Below are 21,684 nucleotides of genomic sequence, written 5' to 3'. Positions count from 1 at the left end.
TCTGCTGGGAATCCGCAGCTCAGGGACTCCCCGAGGTGCTGGTGACCGTCTCTTCCTCAGACTTGTCCCCTTCGATTGCCCTCCCAAAGCCTCACAATCCCTCAGTGTGGGTCATTTGCGGGCCCAAAGAGCCGAGCCACGGCAGCGCCTCCCTCCCCTTTCCCGGTGCTTGGTGTTTATCAGGATCGTGGGATGCCCCCTAATGCTCACGGCGGAGCATCCCGGGCTCCGGCAGCATCCCCTGGGCACATCCCGGGCTCCGGCAGCATCCCCTGGCACATCCCGGGCTCCAGCGGCATCCCCTGGCACATCCCGGGCTCCGGCGGCATCCCCTGGGCACATCCCGGGCTCCAGCGGCATCCCCTGGCACATCCCGGGCTCCGGCGGCATCCCCTGGGCACATCCCGGGCTCCGGCAGCATCCCCTGGCACATCCCGGGCTCCAGCGGCATCCCCTGGCACATCCCGGGCTCCGGCGGCATCCCCTGGGCACATCCCGGGCTCCAGCGGCATCCCCTGGCACATCCCGGGCTCCGGCAGCATCCCCTGGCACATCCCGGGCTCCAGCGGCATCCCTTGGCACATCCCGGGCTCCAGAATCACCTCTCCAGCCCCTTCAGCACATCCCGGGCTCCAGCACTTCTCAGCCACACAATTCTCCATAAGGAGATTGGCATAATAAGAAATATAAAGAGAGAAACAGATCCCTCCCGAATGTCCCATTGCCCCAAACTGGCCCAAATGTGCCCCAGACACGAGAATGTGCCATATAAACCAGGGGGGATGCCAAAGGAATGCAGGGGCACCCCCGGGCCAGGGATCAGGGTGGGGACAGGGACACCAAGTCCAGCTGGAGATGAGAACTGGGATCCAGTTCCCTTTAGCACCTTTATTGTTGGGATGAGGAGCCAGTCCAGTTTATTAACGCTGTGATGAGGATCCACTCCCACTGACTAAGGATGGAATGAGGCTCCAGTCCCGTTTCGTACTCATTTATTAATGCTGGGGACGAGGGTCCAGTCCCATTTAGCACCTTTATTAACGATCGGATGGCACTTCAATCCCATTAATGAATGACAGGATGAGGATCCAGCCCTGTTAATTAATGATGGGATGCAGATACAGCCCCATCAGTTATGATGAGACGGGGATCCAGACCAATTAGTGAACGATGGGACGTGGGTCCTGCCCCGGTAATTACGGTAAGACGTGGATCTGCCCTGGTAATTACGGTGGGATGTGGGTCCTGCCCCGGTAATTACGGTAGAAAGCGGATCTGCCCCGTTAATTATAGAGGCACGCAGGTCCTGCCCCGTTAATTACGGTGGGACGTGGGTTTGCCCCATTAATTACGGTAGAACGCATATCTGCCACGTTAATTACCGTGGGACGCGGCTCCTGCCCGGTAATTGCGGTAGAACGTGGATCTGCCCCGTTAATTAGGGTAGGATGCTGATCTGCCCCGTTAATTACGGCGGGATGCGGATTTGCCCCGTTAATTACGGTGGGACATGGATCTCACCCGTTAATTATGGTAGAATGAGGATCTGCCGCGTTGATTATGACAGGACGCGGATCTACCCCGTTAATTACGGTAGAACGCGGATTCGCCCCGTTAATTACGGTAGAACGCACATTTGCCCCGTTAATTACGGTGGGACGCGGATCTGCCCCGTTAATTACGGTAGAACGCACATTTGCCCCGTTAATTACGGTGGGACGCGGATCTACCCCGTTAATTACGGTAGAACGCGGATTCGCCCCGTTAATTACGGTAGAACGCGGATTTGACCCGTTAGTTACGGTAGAACGCGGATTTGACCTCTCAATTACGGTAGAACGCGGATCTGCCCCGTTAATTATGGTAGAAAACGGATTTGACCCGTTAATGACGGTAGAACGTCAATTTGAGCCGTTAATTACGGTAGAACGCGGATTTTTTTTTTTCCCCCTCCCCCCGTTAATTACGGCGGGACGCGGATCTCAGCCGTTAATTACGGCGGGACGCGGATCTCAGCCGTTAATTACGGTGGGACGCGGATGTGCCCCGTTAATTACGGTGGGACGCGGATCTCAGCCGTTAATTACGGTGGGACGCGGATGTGCCCCGTTAATTACGGTGGGACGCGGATCTCAGCCGTTAATTACGGTGGGACGCGGATGTGCCCCGTTAATTACGGTGGGACGCGGATGTGCCCCGTTAATTACGGTGGGACGCGGATCTCAGCCGTTAATTACGGCGGGACGCGGATCTCAGCCGTTAATTACGGCGGGACGCGGATCTCAGCCGTTAATTACGGTGGGACGCGGATGTGCCCCGTTAATTACGGCGGGACGCGGATCTCAGCCGTTAATTACGGCGGGACGCGGATCTCAGCCGTTAATTACGGGGGGCCGCGGATCTCAGTCGTTAATTACGGCGGGACGCGGATCTCAGCCGTTAATTACGGTGGGACGCGGATCTGCCCCGTTAATTACGGCGGGACGCGGATCTCAGCCGTTAATTACGGCGGGACGCGGATCTCAGCCGTTAATTACGGCGGGACGCGGATCTGCCCCGTTAATTACGGCGGGACGCGGATCTCAGCCGTTAATTACGGCGGGACGCGGATCTCAGCCGTTAATTACGGCGGGACGCGGACCCCGCACTCCGCCCCCTCCAGCAGGGGGCGCCCCCGCTCTCCCGCCCGCCCGCTCGGCGCATGCGCAGCCGCTCCCCGCTGCCCGCTCCGTTCCCGCGCTCGGCCGCCCCTCAGCGCCCGCCGCCATGTTCGCCGAGCTCAACGAGCTGCTCGGGGCCTCCCCGGAGCGCCCGGAGGCGGTGAGAGGGCGCCGAGGGGGCGGGCCGGGGGCGGGAGGGACCGGCCGGGGCTGCTGGGAGCGGCGGGGCACGCTGCGAGGGGCGCGGGCAGTGCCGGGGCTGAGCGGCCTCCGGCCCGTCCCTCGCTCGGTCCCGGCTCCCCGCGGCCCCTCTCGGAGCTGGTTCCGCTGTCAGCGCCCGGGACCTGCTCCCGCGCTGTGCCCGTGTGTGGTCGCTGCCGTGTGGTGAATAACAGCACAAATGTGGCTCAGCCCCGGCGCTGCTCCGGCCCAGGGGTGTTCTACAGCTTCATGTTTTTCAGGGCACTTGATTTAGTTCATTCAGGCAGGTTTTGTGCGAATGAAGTCACGCTGGAACTAAACACCCGAACCCAGCGTGGTAACTGTACGGGTAAAACGTTAATCGTAGAACCAGAGTGTCTTGGGTTGGAAGGGACCTTAAAGTTTATGCCATTCCAAGCCCCTGCCATGGCAGGGACACCTCCCACTGTCCCAGGGTGCTCCAACCTGCCCTTGGACACTCCCAGGGATGAGGCAGCCACAGCTGCTCTGGGCATGTCTGGGGTGTTTCCAGTCTCTCATTCGCCAGCATTTCCAACTCCTCCTCAGGACTGTTCTCCATCCATCCATCCATCCATCCATCCATCCATCCATCCATCCATCCATCCCTCTATCCATCCCATCCCATCCATCCCATCCCATCCATCCCATCCCATCCATCCCATCCCATCCATCCCATCCATCCCATCCCACCCATCCATCCACCCATCCATCCACCCATCCATCCATCCACCCATCCATCCACCCATCCATCCACCCATCCATCCACCCATCCATCCACCCATCCATCCACCCATCCATCCCTCCCTCCCTCCCTCCCTCCATCCATCCATCCCTCCATCCATCCATCCCTCCATCCCTCCATCCCTCCATCCATCCATCCATCCATCCATCCATCCACCCATCCATCCACCCATCCCTCCCTCCCTCCCTCCCTCCATCCCTCCCTCCATCCCTCCCTCCATCCCTCCATCCACCCATCCATCCACCCATCCATCCATCCCTCCATCCACCCATCCATCCATCCCTCCATCCACCCATCCATCCACCCATCCATCCACCCATCCATCCACCCATCCACCCATCCATCCACCCATCCATCCACCCATCCCTCCCTCCCTCCCTCCCTCCCTCCCTCCCTCCCTCCCTCCCTCCCTCCATCCCTCCCTCCCTCCATCCCTCCATCCATCCATCCATCCATCCATCCATCCATCCATCCATCCATCCATCCCCTCCATGCCCATCCCCTGCTCACACTGGGGGTTCTCCCACCCCCTGTGCAGGCCCTACCCTTGCCCCTGCAGACCCTCCCAAGGCTGGCACAGCCCCAGCTCTGCAGCCTGGCCAGGCCCCTCTGGATGCCCCAGCCCTTCCCCAGTGTGTGCCCACACACAGAGCACAGGGCTAGCAGTAATTATTAATTAATTACCCATGTGTTACATGTTATTCCGTGTTTCTACTGCCAGATACGGGCTGAGCTAACAGAAACAGGGCTGGGGGGATCAATGATTTTTGTAAGTCTGAGTTTCCCCCTTGTCTCCAGTTTCTCCCTGCACAGGAAACCACCAGTGAGGGCTCTGCTGGTCAGGCTGCCCAGGGCGGGGCGGGGCTGGTCTGATGGGGAGGGAACACTCGGGGAAATCTGTGCGAGTGCCCTGGAGGCAAACCAGGGACACGCCACCCAGGGCGTTCCTGACAAGGAGCTGCAGCCTCTCCCTCGCAGCCTGTGGGGACAGTGGGCTGGGGCACAGGGAGAAGGTGCCACAGGAAGGATTGGCCCTTGGAAGGGCAATCCCCAGCAATGGCTTTCTGGGCTCAAAAAGGGGGAGTGAATAACTGGGATAACCGTGTGGGAGCTCCAAGACTCCTCCAGGCTCATCGTGGAGGACAAGTCTCATTGCTGTGCTCGCTGGGCTGCTGTCCCTGTCACTGCAGTGGTCACTGGGGGACTGTCCCTGTCACTTCAGTGGTCACTGGGGGACTGCCCCTGTCACTTCAGTGGTCCCTGGGCTGCTGTCCCTGTCACTGCAGTGGTCACTGGGGCACAGCCCCTGTCACTGCAGTGGTCACTGGGACACTGTCCCTGTCACTGCAGTGGTCACTGGGGCACAGCCCCTGTCACTGCAGTGGTCACTGGGGGACTGTCCCTGTCACTGCAGTGGTCACTGGGGCACAGCCCCTGTCCCTGCAGTGGTCACTGGGGCACAGCCCCTGTCACTGCAGTGGTCACTGGGCTGCTGTCCCTGTCACTTCAGTGGTCACTGGGGGACTGCCCCTGTCACTTCAGTGGTCCCTGGGCTGCTGTCCCTGTCACTGCAGTGGTCACTGGGGCACAGCCCCTGTCACTGCAGTGGTCACTGGGACACTGTCCCTGTCACTGCAGTGGTCACTGGGGCACAGCCCCTGTCACTGCAGTGGTCACTGGGGGACTGTCCCTGTCCCTGCAGTGGTCACTGGGGCACAGCCCCTGTCCCTGCAGTGGTCACTGGGGGACTGTCCCTGTCACTGCAGTGGTCACTGGGGGACTGTCCCTGTCCCTGCAGTGGTCACTGGGGCACAGCCCCTGTCACTGCAGTGGTCACTGGGCTGCTGTCCTTGTCCCTGCAGTGGTCACTGGGGCACAGCCCCTGTCCCTGCAGTGGTCACTGGGGGACTGTCCCTGCAGTGGTCACTGGGGCACAGCCCCTGTCACTGCAGTGGTCAGTGGGGCACAGCCCCTGTCCCTGCAGTGGTCACTGGGACACAGCCCCTGTCCCTGCAGTGGTCACTGGGGCACAGCCCCTTCTGGGGGGCAGATCTCTCTCTGCTGAGGCAGAGCAGCCTCTCTGCCCTGGCCTGTGCTTTGCCTTCCCTGCAGCCCTGTTCAATATCTGCTGTTCCAGTCACTCCACTTCAGGCTGTAGGGTCTGGGGAGTTTGCTCTGATGGATCCCTTGGGAACTGCCTGTGCAGAGGTGTCTTGTTGCTGCAAAAGGCTTGTTTGGGGGGTTAAGAACACCCCACTTCAGTAAGCTCTGTGTGATTCCAAGCAGCCCTTCTGTGATTTGTATTGATTAGAGGAACATCCTGGCCAAGACTTTAATGGAAACAAACACCTTGATGAGGCTGGGGCTGATAAGGAGCACACACTGATGAACGGAATTCATTTCCTGCCTGACCAAACAGGGTTTATCCCCCGTGCCCAGAGCTCTGCTGCACCAGGCAGGTTTGGTCACAAGGTTTCCTGCCCTGGGTGTGGCATGTTGGAGATGAACCTGAAGAGGGGCCGGGGGGGCTGTTTGGGGCAGGAGGAGCAGCAGCTCTGGCTGGCCTGGCATTGTAAACACACCAACGACACTGGCTGTGGCAGTGGGAGGGTGGACTGGGATTGCAGGGGGTGGCTGTTGTCCCCTGCCACTTGCAGAAGGAGGATAACTGTGAGTTGAAGGACACTGGGACAAAGCTGGAAGGTGGAACTTGCTCAGAACCCCCATGAGGATCATGTTCAGCACCAAAGGCTCTGGATGTGGCAGCTCTGGGAGCTGCAGCTCAGTGTCCTCTGCAGCAGCTGGGGGTTCCCAGGGCATGGGGTGGGCACAACGTGTGGGGGTCCAGCTGGGGCCTCAGCAGAGGATTTTAGATGCTGGGTGGCCCTTTCAGAAAACTGAATTCCATATGGGGCACATGGAGCTGTGGCTCATTAGTGAACGTGGCAGTGCTGGGTTTGCACTTGGACTTGATGATCTCAGAGGGCTTTTCCAGCCTTAACAATTCAGTGGTTCAGGTGCCTTCCCATGTTCTGTATCCAGAAGAAGTGCTGGCATCCCTTTATAAACAGGCAGCTGGAGCTGGGCTTGTCCACTTCGTCCTCTGACTGACACCTGCAGAATTCCCTGTAGCCTGAGCAGGCACCTTGTCTATCAAGAGCAGTTTGTACCTTCATCTTCCTCTGCTAAGTTATTTTGTGTCTTGTTTTCCAGGGTAAATTCACACTGCTGCGGGACACCCGGACAGATGGCAGCTTCCTGGTGCACCATTTCCTGTCCTTCTACCTCCGAGGTGGGTGAGCAGCAGCACTCCTGGGGCAGGGAACCTCCCAGGCACCTCACTCCTGGGGCAGGGCATCCTCAGGTTCCTCACTCCTGGGGCAGGGAACCTCCCAGGCTTCTCACTCCTGGGGCAGGGCATCCTCAGGTTCCTCACTCCTCACTCCTGGGGCAGGGCATGCTCAGGTTCCTCACTCCTGGGGCAGGGAACCTCCCAGGCTCCTCACTCCTCACTCCTGGGGCAGGGCATCCTCAGGTTCCTTACTCCTCACCCCTGGGGCAGGGCATCCTCAGGTTCCTCACTCCTGGGGCAGGGAACCTCTCAGGCTTCTCACTCCTGAGCCAGGGCATCCTCAGGTTCCTCACTCCTCACCCCTGAGCCAGGGCAGCCTCCGGTTCCTCACTCCTGAGCCAGGGCACCCTCAGGCTCCTCACTCCTCACCCCTGGGGCAGGGCATCCTCAGGTTCCTCACTCCTCACCCCTGAGCCAGGGCAGCCTCAGGTTCCTCACTCCTCACCCCTGGGGCAGGGCATCCTCAGGTTCCTCACTCCTCACCCCTGAGCCAGGGCAGCCTCCGGTTCCTCACTCCTGAGCCAGGGCATCCTCAGGTTCCTCACTCCTCACCCCTGGGGCAGGGCATCCTCAGGTTCCTCACTCCTGAGCCAGGGCACCCTTAGATTCCTCACTCCTCACCCCTGAGCCAGGGCAGCTTCAGGTTCCTCACCCCTGAGCCAGGGCAGCTTCAGGTTCCTCACTCCTGGGGCAGGGCAGCCTCAGAGGTTCCCCCAGTGTTGCTCCAGGAGCAGAGTGTGGCTTTGCAGAGTGTGAGGCACCCTGGGGTTAACACAAAGCTTTGGGGTCAGGATTTGTGGATCCCAGCCCTGACTTGCTGCTGGGAGTTGCTCTGTGTCCTTGGGCACATCCCGTGGTGTCTGTGCCTTGTTTTGTCCCCGATCCTGGGGATCCCTGTGTGTCCCTGACAGCCAGGTGTTGACTGCAGTTCCTCACTGCCTCGGTGTTGTATAATGTAATTACACATATCAGCATCAACTAACAACAGATAAGCTCACAGTGAGTAAAGAAGCAAACAAAGGGCCTGGCAGGTTGCCTAATTGCTGTTCTGGGAACAGTTTCCCCAGTGGGTAACCTCCCATGGTGTGGAGCAGGCTCTGGACTCAGCTCCTCCAGCTTTCTGTTGGCACAGCCCCTGCTCCAGCCAGTCTGGTACTTTCAGGCTTGGAAGGCAGCTCAGAGTGCTGGGCAGGGGGTGAGTGAGTGAGGGCCTTTGCCCCCAGAGCTGCCCCTGCCCAGCTGGGGCTGTCCCTGCTGTGAAATACTCTGTTCTGAATGGAAGGAGGGAAACTGCAGGAAATGTCATGGGGAGCAGGCTGGTAATGGTGTGAGGGGTTCAAAGGGGCTTCCAGCCACTGCCCCGGGGTCTGCCCACAGCCCATCGTGACTCTGCTGATCTGCTGACCCACTGCACTGCCCCAACCCACAGCACTGCCCTGGGAGCTGGGGCTGCCCTGCCCCACTGCCCTGGGAGCTGGGGCTGACCCACTGCCCTGCCCCACTGCCCTGGGAGCTGGGGCTGACCTGCCCCACTGCCCTGGGAGTTGGTGCTGACCCACAGCATTGCCCCACTGCCCTGGGAGCTGGGACTGCCCTGGGAGCTGGGGCTGACCTGCCCCACTGCCCTGGGAGTTGGTGCTGACCCACAGCATTGCCCCACTGCCCTGGGAGCTGGGACTGCCCTGGGAGCTGGGGCTGCCCTGGGAGCTGGAGCTGGTGCCTGGAGCTGCCCCACTGCCTGGGAAGAGCCTTCCTCCCTCGTGGGTGGGCAGCCCTGTGGGTGTGAGTGTGTCTCAGGACCGGTGTCCTTGCTGTCCCCTGCTCCCTTCCCCAGGACCTGGGTGCAGTTGTTCCCTGTCTGCAGCACCCCTGTGTTGTCAGCTTAGTGCCCAAACCTTTAGGACCTCCCTGTGCGGGTTCAGCTGGGGCCACTGACTTGTTCCACTTGAAATCCATGTCCTGACAAGCACTGATTGTGTTCATACCCCTAAGGCCAGGCTGTCACGTGGCTTTCCAAAATCACAGTTTAGTGGGTTGGGTGTCTGTAACAGGTCCTTGTTCTGTGTGTTTCCTCTCAAGGCCACCTGCCTTGTGAGAGCCCAAATGGGGATTTTGGCACGTCGGTGGTTTCAGCAGTTCATGTCATGGTCGGCCATTGGCCCCCTTACAGTAACCCCAGCAAACAGTGCCAGCAGGTCCCAGGGCACGAGGCAAACCAGGGGCCTTACACTCCTGGGATGTCATCTTTTTCTTGTCCTTTCCCTCTCTCCTTCAACTAACATTTCCCTTAATGCAGAATTCCTCCAGAAGGGTAAAAACCAAGGAGGGCTCAGCCTAGACCTGCCTCATGTCAAGGTCCTTCCAGACGTGTCTGTGGCTTGGCTGCTGTGAGTGATGGGCTTTGGTGACAGCACTGCCAGGGGGAGCTGCTGACACGTGTTTGTCCTCCCCAGCTGGCTGCAAGGTTTGCTTCGTGGCCCTGCTCCAGTCCTTCAGTCACTACAACATCGTGGCACAGAAACTGGTGAGTCTCTTGGCACTGGCTCATAATCACAGCTCCACATGGACTCTGTTGGGTGGAGAGGATTGGAAATGGGGGACAGGAATTGCATGGGATGTTTCCGGGTCTTGGTGGGGATTCCAGGATTGTGGTGGGAATGGAGAACATATCAGGGAAAAACTCTAGCTGTGAGGAGCCCCATGGGCACTGCCAGGAGCTGGGCAGCTTCTTGCTCTGTGCTTAGGAATATTTTCTGGGCATCAGCATTCCCCAGACAGGCCCACACTGGTACATGGAGTTTCCTTAACCCTCAAGGGAGGCAATGCCATGGTGTGGGTGTTCCCAGGGCCCCTGCACACCCTCAGGACACGCTGACTGTGTGACACGGGAGCTCCCAGGGCCCCTGCACACCCTCAGGACACACTGACTGTGTGACACGGGAGCTCCCAGGGCCCCTGCACACCCTCAGGACACACTGTGTGACACGGGAGCTCCCAGGGCCCCTGCACACCCTCAGGTCACACTGGCTGTGTGACACGGGAGCTCCCAGGGCCCCTGCACACCCTCAGGACACACTGACTGTGTGACATGGGAGCTCCCAGGGCCCCTGCACACCCTCAGGACACACTGACTGTGTGACACGGGAGCTCCCAGGGCCCCTGCACACCCTCAGGACATGCTGGCTGTGTGACACGGGAGCTCCCAGGGCCCCTGCACACCCTCAGGTCACACTGGCTGTGTGACACGGGAGCTCCCAGGGCCCCTGCACACCCTCAGGACACGCTGACTGTGTGACATGGGAGCTCCCAGGGCCCCTGCACACCCTCAGGTCACACTGACTGTGTGACATGGGAGCTCCCAGGGCCCCTGCACACCCTCAGGACACACTGTGTGACACGGGAGCTCCCAGGGCCCCTGCACACCCTCAGGTCACACTGACTGTGTGACATGGGAGCTCCCAGGGCCCCTGCACACCCTCAGGACACACTGTGTGACACGGGAGCTCCCAGGGCCCCTGCACACCCTCAGGACATGCTGGCTGTGTGACACGGGAGCTCCTGAGGGGACTGTGTGTCCTGTCCCATGGTGACACTGAGCTGGGTCACCTGTTCAGAGGGACACCTGTGGGACAAGCCACCAGTCCGAGCCGTGTGAGGAGCCACACGTTCCCATGTTCTCAGGGATTTCCTTCCCATGGTGGGGGCAAGGATTATGTGTGCCCTGAAATGATTAAACAGAGACAAGGTAGGCAGGATAACTCCCTGTGTCAGCAAATTGCCTGAGCTCCAAACTGCTGCTCTCAGCAACTTGTACAACACTCAGAGGGGAAACGCCCCAGGTGGGAAGCCCAGGTGACCTTCCAGGGCTGGAGGGGTGAGGGCTTGTGTTGGTCCTCCCTCCCCTGGCTCTGCTGGGAATCCATGAACCCTGCCAGGTGCTGAGGAGCCAGCCAGGTGTTGCACCCACTGTAGGGCCTGAGTTTTGGTGCTGCTGAACGACTGTGTTTTAGTCACTGCTCAGTTCTTACCTTTGAAGGGAGCTCAGTGGTCTGAGGTGCATGAAACAGGCTGAGCAAAGGCAGCATTTCGTGTGGAGCTGTAACTCACAGGTGGATCTCAACGTGCTGTTCCCCTGTGGAGCAGATCCCTGCTGGGCAAACCAGCTCCCAGCACGGGGCTGTCCCAGCACGGAGCTGTCCCAGCCTCTGTGGTGCAGAGAGGAGAAATCTTGAGGGGAACTTGTTAAATAGGACAGGAATTGGGGCACAGCAGCTGAGTGGGGAGGGATTCAGCTGGTAAATGTGGGATCCTTGCCTGCTCCTAAAGCAGGATCGTGACCTCAGCACTGTCTGGAACTCCCTGAAGGGAAGTTCTGGCCAGGTGGGGGTTGGTCTCTTCTCCCAGGCACTCAGCAATAGGACAAGGGGGCACAATGGGCTCAAGCTCTGCCAGGGGACATTTAAGTTGGAGAACAGAAAGAAATTCTTTGCAGAGAGAGTGCTCAGGCATTGGAATGGATGGATTCTCTGTCCCCGGAGGTGTTTAAGATGAGACTGGATGTGGCACTGAGTGAGAATCCACCACGTCTTGATCCAACCCCACTGTGATCACCAGCCCAGGGCACAGAGTGCCCTGGGCTGGTGATCACAGTAGGGTTGGATCAAGTCAGGGTTGGATCAAGTCGGGGTGATCACAGTGGGGTTGGATCAAGGGTTGGACTTGCTGATCTCAGAGGTCTTTTCCAACCCAATCCATTCTGTGATTCTATTCTGTGTTCCTGACATGGTGAGTTTCCCTGGTGTGGATTAACAGGAGCTGCTGTCGTGTCCCAGTGGGAGAGGCTGAGGAGGAGGATTAGCTGGAGCTCACGTGCAGTGCAGGTCAGGATGGTTTGCTGTCTGACACTCCAACAGAGGTGGCTGCCATGAAGGAGGTGATGAGAACTGCACAGTTTGCCCGGGGGCTCAGTGAAGGGCTGAGCTGCTCTCAGCTTTCAGTCACTCTTACACTGTAACTTCACAGGTGCCCCTGTGGCTGGTTGGTGTGAGTCCTCCCAACCTCTGCCCAACATCAGTTATTTATATCCCAGTTTCCATCACATCTTGTCTTTGCTTTAATCCTCCCTTGCCCAGATGAGCACATCAGGCTCAGTAAAGGGGGCTCTTAGCAGAGGAGTTTCACTCCTGGTTCTGCTGAAGGACTTGCTGCTGTAGGTCTGTACAGGAGGCCAGCTGGGATGTCAGTCCCTGGCTGCAGCAAACCCCGATTTCAGCAGTGTCTGAGCTGCAGGGAGGGGAACTGCACATTCCACAGAGGACCAGCTCCTCCTGTCCCATCTCCTCTTCCTCGGGGATGAGCCCCAGACAAACCCCTGCACTTCCCATGCTGGCTGGGAGAGCTGCTGCATCAGGCTGTAGTTCCTCTGGGAAGTGCTTGGGAGAATCTGGACTGTGAGCAGCCACCTGCTTTGTGTTATTCCATCCAGGTGTGCCCAGGTGGCCAAGAAGGCCAATGGCACCTGGTTTGTCCCAGCCACGGTGTGACACAGACCCAGGCCCTGCACTGGCACTGCTGAGGCTCCACCTCCCATCCTGGGGGCAGTTCTGGGCCCCTCCCAACAAGGCACTGAGAGGCTGGAGGTGCCCAGGGCAGGGAGTGGAGCTGGGAAGGGGCTGGAGCAGCAGGAGGGGCTGAGGGAGCTGGGGGGGCTCAGCTGGAGAAAAGGAGGCTCAGGGGGGACCTTCTGGCTCTGCAATCCCTGCCAGGAGGGGGGAGCCAGGGAGGGATCAGGAACAGGGACAGGAGCAGAGGGCACAGGGACAGGGACAGGGAACAGGGACAGGGAACAGGGTCAGGAGCAGAGGGCACTGCCTCAGGCTGGGCCAGGGCAGGGACAGGTTGGATAGTGGGGAAATTCCTCCTGGGAAGGGCTGTCCAGCCCTGGCACAGCTGCCCAGGGCAGGGGTGGATCCTCATCCCTGCAGGGATTTCAAAGCCCTGTGGATGTGGCACTTGGGGACATGGTCAGAGGTGGCCTTGGCAGTGCTGGGGATGGTTGGACTCGATGATCTCAGAGGGCTTTTCCAACCTTAGTAATTCCATGACTATGCCTTCAGGAAGGACTGCACTGGGAAGAGCTTCAGAGCTGAGTGATGCTCTTGGTTTCCACTGGGAGCAGGATGGTCCCAGGCCTGGGAAGAAGGTCCTGGAGCCAGGGGGCATTTTACCATCTTTACAGCACTGGTTTGTGGGTCTGGTCCTTGTAGCCCCTGTGCAATTACACAGTGAGTACTTACACACAGCTGGAGTGGTGCTTGCAGGTATCTGCTGCTTCCCTGGGGGTTTGGCCAGCCCCAAACCAATTCCTTGTGTGTTAGCCAAATGCAGAGATGTGTTTTCACTCGCAGGAAAAACCTTCCCTGGCATGTTGTGCCTGTGTCCTCTTTTCCTGAGGGTTTGCTCTTCATTTTCAGGGACAGTCCATGTTTTTTGCCATGACCTTGCAGAGAACATGCTGGGCTGTAGCAGGACTAACAGCACCAGGGCACTTTGCCAGGCTGGTGTTCCCACCCTCGTTTGGACAAACTTTGTTTTGCTTTAAAGGACAAACAGGTTTGTCCCCGTTTGGTCCCTCTGGGCTGTTCCCTGCTCCAGGCTCAGCCCAGGGGAGGTGGCCAAGCCTGGTCACTGATGGCCACTCAGTTGCTGAGTTACTGATGTTAATAGTGAATTTGGTCATGGCATTTCAGCAGGTTCCCAGTCCTGTGGACTCAGAAACCCCTGAGGGAATGAGGTTTGTGAGGCTCCTGGGCAGCCCAGCCCAGTCCTATGGCACAACAGGTATTTATTTGCCAGCCATGCCCTGCTCCTCACCTGCCACATAAAGCTGGTTCTGTCTTTGGTTAGAAAGTTTTCCATCAGGTGTGCTTGGAATTGCCCAATAATGCTGATATTTGGAAGTTATTGCTGGGGGGAAGTGCTGAAAAAGAATCCATTGCTTTGTAGAGCGAGTTTGGAGCAGAATGAACATCCAGGCACACGTTCCTTCCCAGCTAAATAGCAGGAAAATAAGGGAAACATTCTTCTCAGGCAGCAGGATGTGCAGGGTTGGGAATCCAGGCAGCTTCCATTCAAAACAGGAGCAGATGCCACAGGCAGGAGTTTGATCAAGCCTCAGATTAGTCTGAATATCATTGTACAAAGTGACAGTGCTGCAAAATTGAGCCTGGGAAGTTAATGTGGAATAGTTTGGGTTGGAGGGGACCTGTAAAGGTCACCTAATCCAACCCCCCAGGAAGTAATTGTACTGCATTTGATCATGGGAGCGTGGAATTCCTGAGGCTGGAAAAGACCTGAGACCACTGAGTGCCAACTGTCCCTCAGCACTGCCAAGGGCACCACTCGCTGTGTGCCAAGGCCACCACTGACCATGTCCCCAAGTGCCACATCCACAGGGCTGTTACATCCCTCCAGGGATGGGGATCCACCCCTGCCCTGGACAGCCTGCTCCAGTGTCTGACCACCCTTCTGGGAAAGTGATTGTCCCTAATTTCTGATCTGAACCTCCCCTGGCACAGCTTGAGGCTGTTCCCTCTCACTCTGTCCCTTGTCCCCTGGGAGCAGAGCCAGACCCCTCTGGCCTGGCTCCCCCTTCCTGTCAGGGAGTTGGAAAGAGCAAGAAGGTCCCTCCTGACCTTCATGAACTCCAGCTCACAAACTTGGTTATAAGGAAGAAGTTTTTTTCTACATTCAGGGTGGGCAGGCCAAGAGCAGCTGTGGCTGCCCCATCCCTGGAAGTGTCCAAGGTAAGGTCAGTTGGGGTTTGGAGCAACCTGGGCTGGTGGAAGATGTCCCTGCCCATGGCAGGGGGTGGGACTGGATGGGCTTTAAAGGCCCCTCCAGCCCAGCCTTTCTGTGCTTCTGTGATCTCCACTTGGATCCTGCTCCATGTCTGCTGCAGCTCTGGGATCTCCCTGTTGGAGCCGGACTTGCCCAGCTCGTGGCTCTCATTGGCCTCACAGGGCTGAGCTCGCTGTGTTTGAGTCGTGCCCCCGGGCAGTTTGTCGTGGTCCCTCCTCCTGCTCCGTGTGGAGTCAGGGCCCAGGCTCTTCCCAGGGAGCCCTGCCTGCTCCCTCCCAGGTGTTGTGCAAGGGTGGGGTGCCTGGCTCAGGTGTGTGGGCTGTGCTGGGGGTTGGCACTGCCACAGCCACGAGCTGGAGAGAGTGAAGATGAAAAGGTTTTGCCACCCACGGAGGGAGGGCAGAGGGATTGCTCACAGCAGCTCCTTGGAGGAGCCTGTGTCATCCTCTCCCTGCCTCTGCAGAGGCACCTGGTGTTCTCCCATGCTGCCAGACTGGCTTCCCAGGAGGAATTCCAGGATGTTTGAGCTCCCTTTAAATCACAGTGGAGATTTTTTAATCTGGTGAAGTACAGGAGAGTGAATGTGCCACCCGTGTGTCACAGAGCCACCTGTTTCAGCCCTGAAGCACTGGCTTTGTCAGCACATCGAGCTCAGCTTTGGTGAGATTGGGCTGCTGGCCTGTGTGGTTGTGTTTGCACCATTTCTCCAGAGCTGCTCCCTCTGAACCCCCTGTTTCCTCTCTCGAGGGAGTCAACCTGACGGCTGCCAAGGAGCGGGGACAGCTCGTCTTCCTGGAGGGCCTCAAGTGCTGCCTTGACCTGCTGTTTGGGGAGGAGGAGGAGCAGCCAGGGCAGCCCAGTCCTCTGCAGTTCCTGAGGTGAGCACAGCACAGCACAAAGCATTGCCCCCTGTCCTGCCAGCACTGGGAGCACCCCCAGGCCCCAAGGGAAGGGAAACACCAGCACGGGGCACATCCCTCCTGGCCTGTCCCTCCCTGCTGCTCAGAGAGGCATTCTGTCCCCCTTCCCAGCACTTTGTGGGGACTTCTGCCCCCATCCTCATTGCTAGCATGTTAAAAGTCCAGAAAAACATTTATTCTGACACTCACAGGGTTGTGTCAAACAAAACACCAGCCAAGTTGTTTCATTCCTTTATTTCATTAGTTGGAGTTTTGTTCTCATCCAAGAGAACAGTGCTGCTGTAGCTGGGCTGGCTTTGATTTTATTCCCACTTCTCTTTCTTCATGTCCCACGGGAAGCTCAGAGCAAAACGCTTCCCTGGGAGTGTCCAAGGCCAGGTTGGATGGGGCTTGGAGCAGCCTGGGACAGTGAAAGGTGTCCCTGCCCCTGGCAGGAGGTGGAATGAGCCAGGCTGTGAGATGCCTTCCCTCCCAAACCATTCCATGATCCCTGGAGCCAGTGGGAGGGTTTCACCACACACAGTGACTGAGGGCAATGCAGGGCCTGGTGACTGTCACAGCAGTGGGGACAGCAGGGAGGGGACAGGCTGGGTCAGAGGGTCCCCATGCAGGTGATGCCAGGCCTTGACACCTCCTTCATCTCTTGCAGTGGGAGCACCTCTGACCTGAGAGCCCTGTTTGAGTTTGTCCGTGTGTCCCTGACCCCCACGGACAGCGATTCCTGGAAGGGCCCCGTGCTGCTGGTGGATGACCTGAGTGTCCTGCTCAGCCTGGGGGCCACCCCGGTGGCCGTGCTGGACTTCATCCACTACTGCCGAGTGTCCGTGTGCTGCCAGCTGAAGGTACTGCCCCTGCTGGGCGGGGCTGGGCCTGCAGAGCAAGGCCTGGCTTTATTTACCCTTCTGCCTGACCAGGGTGGGGTTTGGGAAGGCTTTGGCTGTCCAGGAAATTCAGATCGTTGCTCTGGGGCCACTCTCAGGAGCTGTGTGAGTCCCTCAGTCCCTATGCAGGGTGTTCCTGCCTAGAGCCACTCTCAGGAGTTAATGTGAGTCCCTGAGTCCCTGTGCAGGATTCCATGCAGTTGGATTCCCAGGAAGTGCTGCTCAGAGAAGGGCTCTCAGTGTCCCTGAGCAGGGATTTGAGGTGTAAAACAGTATTTCTTGGATCTCCAGAAATCCTGACTCCCACCTATGGTGTGCAGAGGAGGAGAAATGGGTTCTGTGAGGGGCTGGTTGCTGTCCCAGGGGACAGAACTGAGGGTCCCTTTGGAGGACACCCCAGTCCTGCTCCCACCAACCTCCAGCACCGGCGTGTGGCTGGTTTGCAGGGGGTGTGATGATGTACAGAGATCTCCTCCCCAGTGATGTGCCAGCTCCTGGGGGCACCCACAGCCAGAAATGGTCACAGTCACACCCAGACTCTGCCACCACATCGCAGTGTCCCCTCCCAGACACTTCTCTGCTGGGCTGGGGAATGAAGGCACCGGTGTTGGGTGGGATCATCCTGCCCTTCACTGTTCTGTGTGCTGGCAGGGGATGTTCTGCTTGTGGAGAGTATTTACCTCCAAAGCAGCTAAAAACTGGTAAACCACACTAACACTTTTCTATTCCTGTCTTAGGTGTCCTAAAGCTTTCCAGTACATTTTAATTGACTGAGAATTCCATGTTTTTTTAAGTCCTTGATGACTTGCATCGGCTGAGGCAGAGACTCTGGGGATGGAGTGGGTGTGTTGGGGACCTCTTTGCTTCCTGTCAGAGCTGTGATGGTGTGAGTGTTGCTGCAGCTCTTTCTGTCCCTGCTCTGGATCCAGGCAGTGCCATCTGCCCGACCCAACAGGCTGGTTCAGTCAGACTCTGCCTCACAACAGAGAATGGAGTTATTTTTAGGCTGCACATTACATGTGTGTGTGTGTGTGTGTGTCTGTCTCTGTGTGTGTGTGTGTCTCTGCCTGTGTGTCTCTGCCTGTGTGTCTCTGCCTGTGTGTCTCTGCCTGTGTGTGTCTGCGTGTGTGTGTCTGCGTGTGTGTGTCTGTGTGTGTGTGTCTGTGTGTGTGTGTCTGTGTGTGTGTGTCTGTGTGTGTGTGTCTGTGTCTGTGTGTGTCTGTGTCTGTGTGTGTCTGTGTCTGTGTGTGTCTGTGTGTGTGTGTGTCTGTGTGTGTGTCTGTGTGTGTGTGTGTGTGTGTGTGTGTGTCTCTGCCTGTGTCTGTGTGTGTGTGTGTCTGTGTGTGTGTCTGTGTGTGTGTGTGTCTGTGTGTGTGTGTCTGTGTGTGTGTGTCTGTGTGTGTGTGTCTGTGTGTGTGTCTGTGTGTGTGTGTCTGTGTGTGTGTCTGTGTGTGTGTGTCTGTGTGTGTGTGTCTGTGTGTGTGTGTCTGTGTGTGTGTGTCTGTGTCTGTGTGTGTCTGTGTCTGTGTGTGTCTGTGTCTGTGTGTGTCTGTGTGTGTGTGTGTCTGTGTGTGTGTCTGTGTGTGTGTGTGTGTGTGTGTGTGTGTCTCTGCCTGTGTCTGTGCGTGTGTCTGTGCGTGTGTCTGTGCGTGTGTCTGTGCGTGTGTCTGTGCGTCTGTGTGTGTGTGTCTGTCTGTGTGTGTGTGTCTGTCTGTGTGTGTGTGTCTGTCTGTGTGTGTGTGTCTGTGTCTGTGTGTCTGTGTCTGTGTGTCTGTGTCTGTGTGTCTCTGTGTGTGTGTGTCTGTGTCAGTGTGTGTGTCTGTGTGTGTGTCTGTGTGTGTGTGTCTGTGTGTGTGTGTCTGTGTGTGTGTCTGTGTGTGTGTCTGTGTGTGTGTCTGTGTGTGTACACAGTGTGCACACAGCAAGCTCTTCCAGAGTTTATAGGTCATGGAATCACAGAGTGGCTTGGGTTGTAAGAGGGACCACAAAGCTAATCTGGGCTCACTCCCTGCCATGGGCAGGGACACCTCCCACTGTCCCAGGGTGCTCCAGCCTGGCCTTGGACACTGCCAGGATGGGGCAGCCACAGCTGCTCTGCCCAATCTGTGCCAGGGCCTGCCCACCCTCCCAGCCAGGAATTCCTTCCCAATATCCCACCTATCCCTGCCCTCTGGCAGTGGGAAACCATTCCCTGTGTCCTGTCCCTCCCTCCCTTGTCCCCAGTCCCTCTCCAGCTCTCCTGGAGCCCCTTCAGGCCCTGCCAGGGACTCTCAGGTGTCCCTGGAGCCTTCTCTTCTCCAGGTGACCCCCCCAGCTCTCCCAGCCTGGCTCCAGCCCAGAGGGGCTCCAGCCCTGGGGCATCTCCGGGGCCTCCTCTGGGCTCTCCAGCAGCTCCACGTCCTTGGGCTGTTGTTCCCAGGGCTGGGGCAGCTCTGCATGGGGGTCTCACCTGCGTGGGGCAGAGGGGCACAATCCCACCTTCCCCAGTTTCTGTGGGATCAGCCCAGTTCATGGCTGGGGCATGTCCAGCCTCTCCCCCACCAGCAGCTGCTGGTTATTTTCCTGCTGGAGTTCAGCTCAGTGAGAACCTCTGTGCAAGCTCCCATTGCATCTCCCCTTCCCTCCCCTGAGGGATCAGGCCCATCCAGTGCTCATCCCTGTGTGCTGCTCCCATTCCAGGGGAACATCGTGGTGCTGGTTCACAGCAGTGAGGACTCGGAAGACGAGGAGAATGAACTGGTTGTGAACTCTCTGTGCCACCACAGTGACCTGGTCCTGTGGGCAGAGGGGCTGGCCACCGGCTTCTGCAAGGATGTGCACGGGCAGGTGAGGCCTGGGAGGGCACCCACAGGTGGCACATGTCCCTGTCACCTGCAGCACTGCTTGCAGTCCCCTGGGCTGTGGGAGACAGCCGGGACAGCTTGGTTAAGGACCAATCCTGTGGGCACCAGGATCTGCTGGAACACCCAAGGCTTCTCCTCCACCTCCAGAAGCTTTGCAGGGTTTGTACAGCAGCTGCAGCACCGGTTTCTCCCACCCCAAGGTGGTGTTGGCAGAGAAAAATCCCAGTTTCCTGTGAAGTTTGCCCAAGGGGTGGATGTGAGCGTGGCCTGTGGTGGTCTCCTCAGGGCTGGGGGGCTGTGGGGCCTGTGTGGTCCCTCAGCAGGGGCTGAAGGGACAGGCAGCTGCATGAGGTGTCATTGGTCAGTGATCCCTTCCCTGCAGGCCAGCCAGAGGTGTGGGGGCAGCCCAAGGGATGACATGATGATACTCCTGTCGTTTCCCTCTGCAGATGAAGATAATCAAGAGGGTGTCCCTGCAGCAGGTGGGGGAGCAGGATCTCGTCCAGGTCTACCAGTACAAGATCCAGGACCGGAACGTCACCTTTTTCGCGAGGGGACTGTCGGCTGCAGTGCTGTGAGGCTGTGACAGCTGGAGTGAGCCTGGCAATGCCAGGCCCTGCCTCCAACCAGCCTGGCAGCTCTGCCAGCGCCTTCCAGGAGCAGCGAGGAAAGCTCCGGCACACCGGGAATGGTGCTGAAGTGGGGATCGTCCTGCCCAGGGCCTGCCGCGTCCCTTTGTCCTCCCACACCATTCCCAACACACTCAGGCCAAGAGAGGAGCACGAACATGCAGGAATGGCCCTTGGAGCATGTGGATACAGGCAGGGGGGATGCCCTGGGGCTGGGCGTGCCTCGCCCCACCTTTCCAGACAGTGCCAGGCGCTGGTGGGGGAGCCCCCCCTCCCCTCCCCTGCCGCGGGCGCTGCAGGAGTGGATGACACAGCGGGCGGGGCTGGGCTGGTCTGTGGGCCTGGCGCAATCCTCTGGGGCAGAGGTGCCCAGCACCCAGTCCCAGCTCCCACACGGGTCCAAGGCCGTGCTCCATGTGCAGCCTCTCGCCTGGCTCTGGGAGGACCTGGATGTTGCCTTGGCTGGCTGATCCCTTGCCCTTCCCAAGCTGATCCTTGGCTTTGGGGTTGGATAAACCCTTGTCCATGAGTCTCTGTCTCAGCCACTGCTTCCCCAGCCCAAATCCTGACCAGCAGTTACGTGACTTGTCTGTAATGAAGCATTTTTTTGGGATAATAATCCATAATTTTAATGAGATAAGGGTAGAGTGATTGAGTAACTGTGCACCTCCTTGGGGAACCACTCCCCACCGGCTCCTTGGCAGGGGGCAGGAATGGGCATGACCCAGGCCTGGGTGAGGAGAGGGCTGTGGGTCCCCTGGCTCCCCACGGCTGTGAGGGCAATCCCGGGAGCAGAGCTCAGGCCTAGAGGTCTCCTGGTAGCTGCTCCAGCTGGGATCTTCCATTTATCCTGGAGGAGGAATAACATCCCCCAGGCTTGGCAGAGACAAGCAACTTGCCAGCTCCAGAGCTGGGTGACAACTCCAACAGTCAGACACATTCCTGCTTTTTCCATGGAGAGTCAGTGATCTGTGCTGCTGTAGGTTTGGGAATGGCCCCTTTGGCTTGGGTTTGGGAAGCCCTGGCTGATGGGTGGCAGCCCAGACAGGCTGGCCAGGCTCCGAGGGAGGGGAAGGAGGCCCTGCGTGTGCTATAGGATCACATGTGTCCCGTGGGTGTCCCCATGCTCTGCCATGGAGGGGCAGTGCCAGGGCTGCTGCTGCCAGCCCAGTGTGGTGACATGGCCCAGTGCCACTGCTGCCATCCCTGCATGGTGACATGGCCCAGTGCCACTGCTGCCAGCCCAGGGTGGTGACATGGCCCAGTGCCAGGGCTGCTGCTGCCAGCTCATTGTGGTGACATGGCCCAGTGCCACTGCTGCCAGCCCAGGGTGGTGACATGGCCCAGTGCCAGGGCTGCTGCTGCCAGCTCATTGTGGTGACATGGCCCAGTGCCACTGCTGCCAGCCCAGTGTGGTGACATGGCCCAGTGCCACTGCTGCCAGCCCAGGGTGGTGACATGGCCCAGTGCCACTGCTGCCAGCCCTGCATGGTGACATGGCCCAGTGCCACTGCTGCCATCCCTGCATGGTGACATGGCCCAATGCCACTGCTGCCAGCCCAGGGTGGTGACATG

The 21,684-nt window shown here is 58.5% G+C and overlaps 1 protein-coding gene across 1 annotated transcript; it reads left to right on the top strand.

The window, feature by feature from the left end:
- Window positions 1-2,730: 2,730 nt before the first annotated feature.
- ELP6 (elongator acetyltransferase complex subunit 6) lies at window positions 2,731-20,639 on the top strand. Its single transcript, XM_071560382.1, has 7 exons — window positions 2,731-2,820; window positions 6,838-6,916; window positions 9,430-9,500; window positions 15,584-15,714; window positions 16,406-16,598; window positions 19,317-19,463; window positions 19,930-20,639. The coding sequence occupies exons 1-7, from the start codon at window positions 2,767-2,769 to the stop codon at window positions 20,056-20,058; spliced, it is 804 nt and encodes a 267-aa protein (XP_071416483.1). The 5' UTR covers window positions 2,731-2,766; the 3' UTR covers window positions 20,059-20,639.
- Window positions 20,640-21,684: the final 1,045 nt, after the last annotated feature.

The sequence above is a fragment of the Pithys albifrons genome, chromosome 7 (assembly GCF_047495875.1).
Source record: "Pithys albifrons albifrons isolate INPA30051 chromosome 7, PitAlb_v1, whole genome shotgun sequence".
NCBI lineage: Eukaryota > Metazoa > Chordata > Aves > Passeriformes > Thamnophilidae > Pithys > Pithys albifrons.
Note: the sequence above shows the minus strand (reverse complement) of the source record. Positions and strands in the feature narration are given on the sequence as shown.

Excerpts from the sequence above, each read along its gene's own strand:
- ELP6 (XM_071560382.1), top strand. The coding sequence starts at position 2,767 with ATGTTCGCCGAGCTCAACGAGCTGCTCGGGGCCTCCCCGGAGCGCCCG. Across the intron at positions 2,821-6,837 it reads CCCCGGAGCGCCCGGAGGCG|GGTAAATTCACACTGCTGCG; the intron begins GTGAGAGGGCGC and ends CTTGTTTTCCAG. Across the intron at positions 15,715-16,405 it reads AGTCCTCTGCAGTTCCTGAG|TGGGAGCACCTCTGACCTGA; the intron begins GTGAGCACAGCA and ends CATCTCTTGCAG.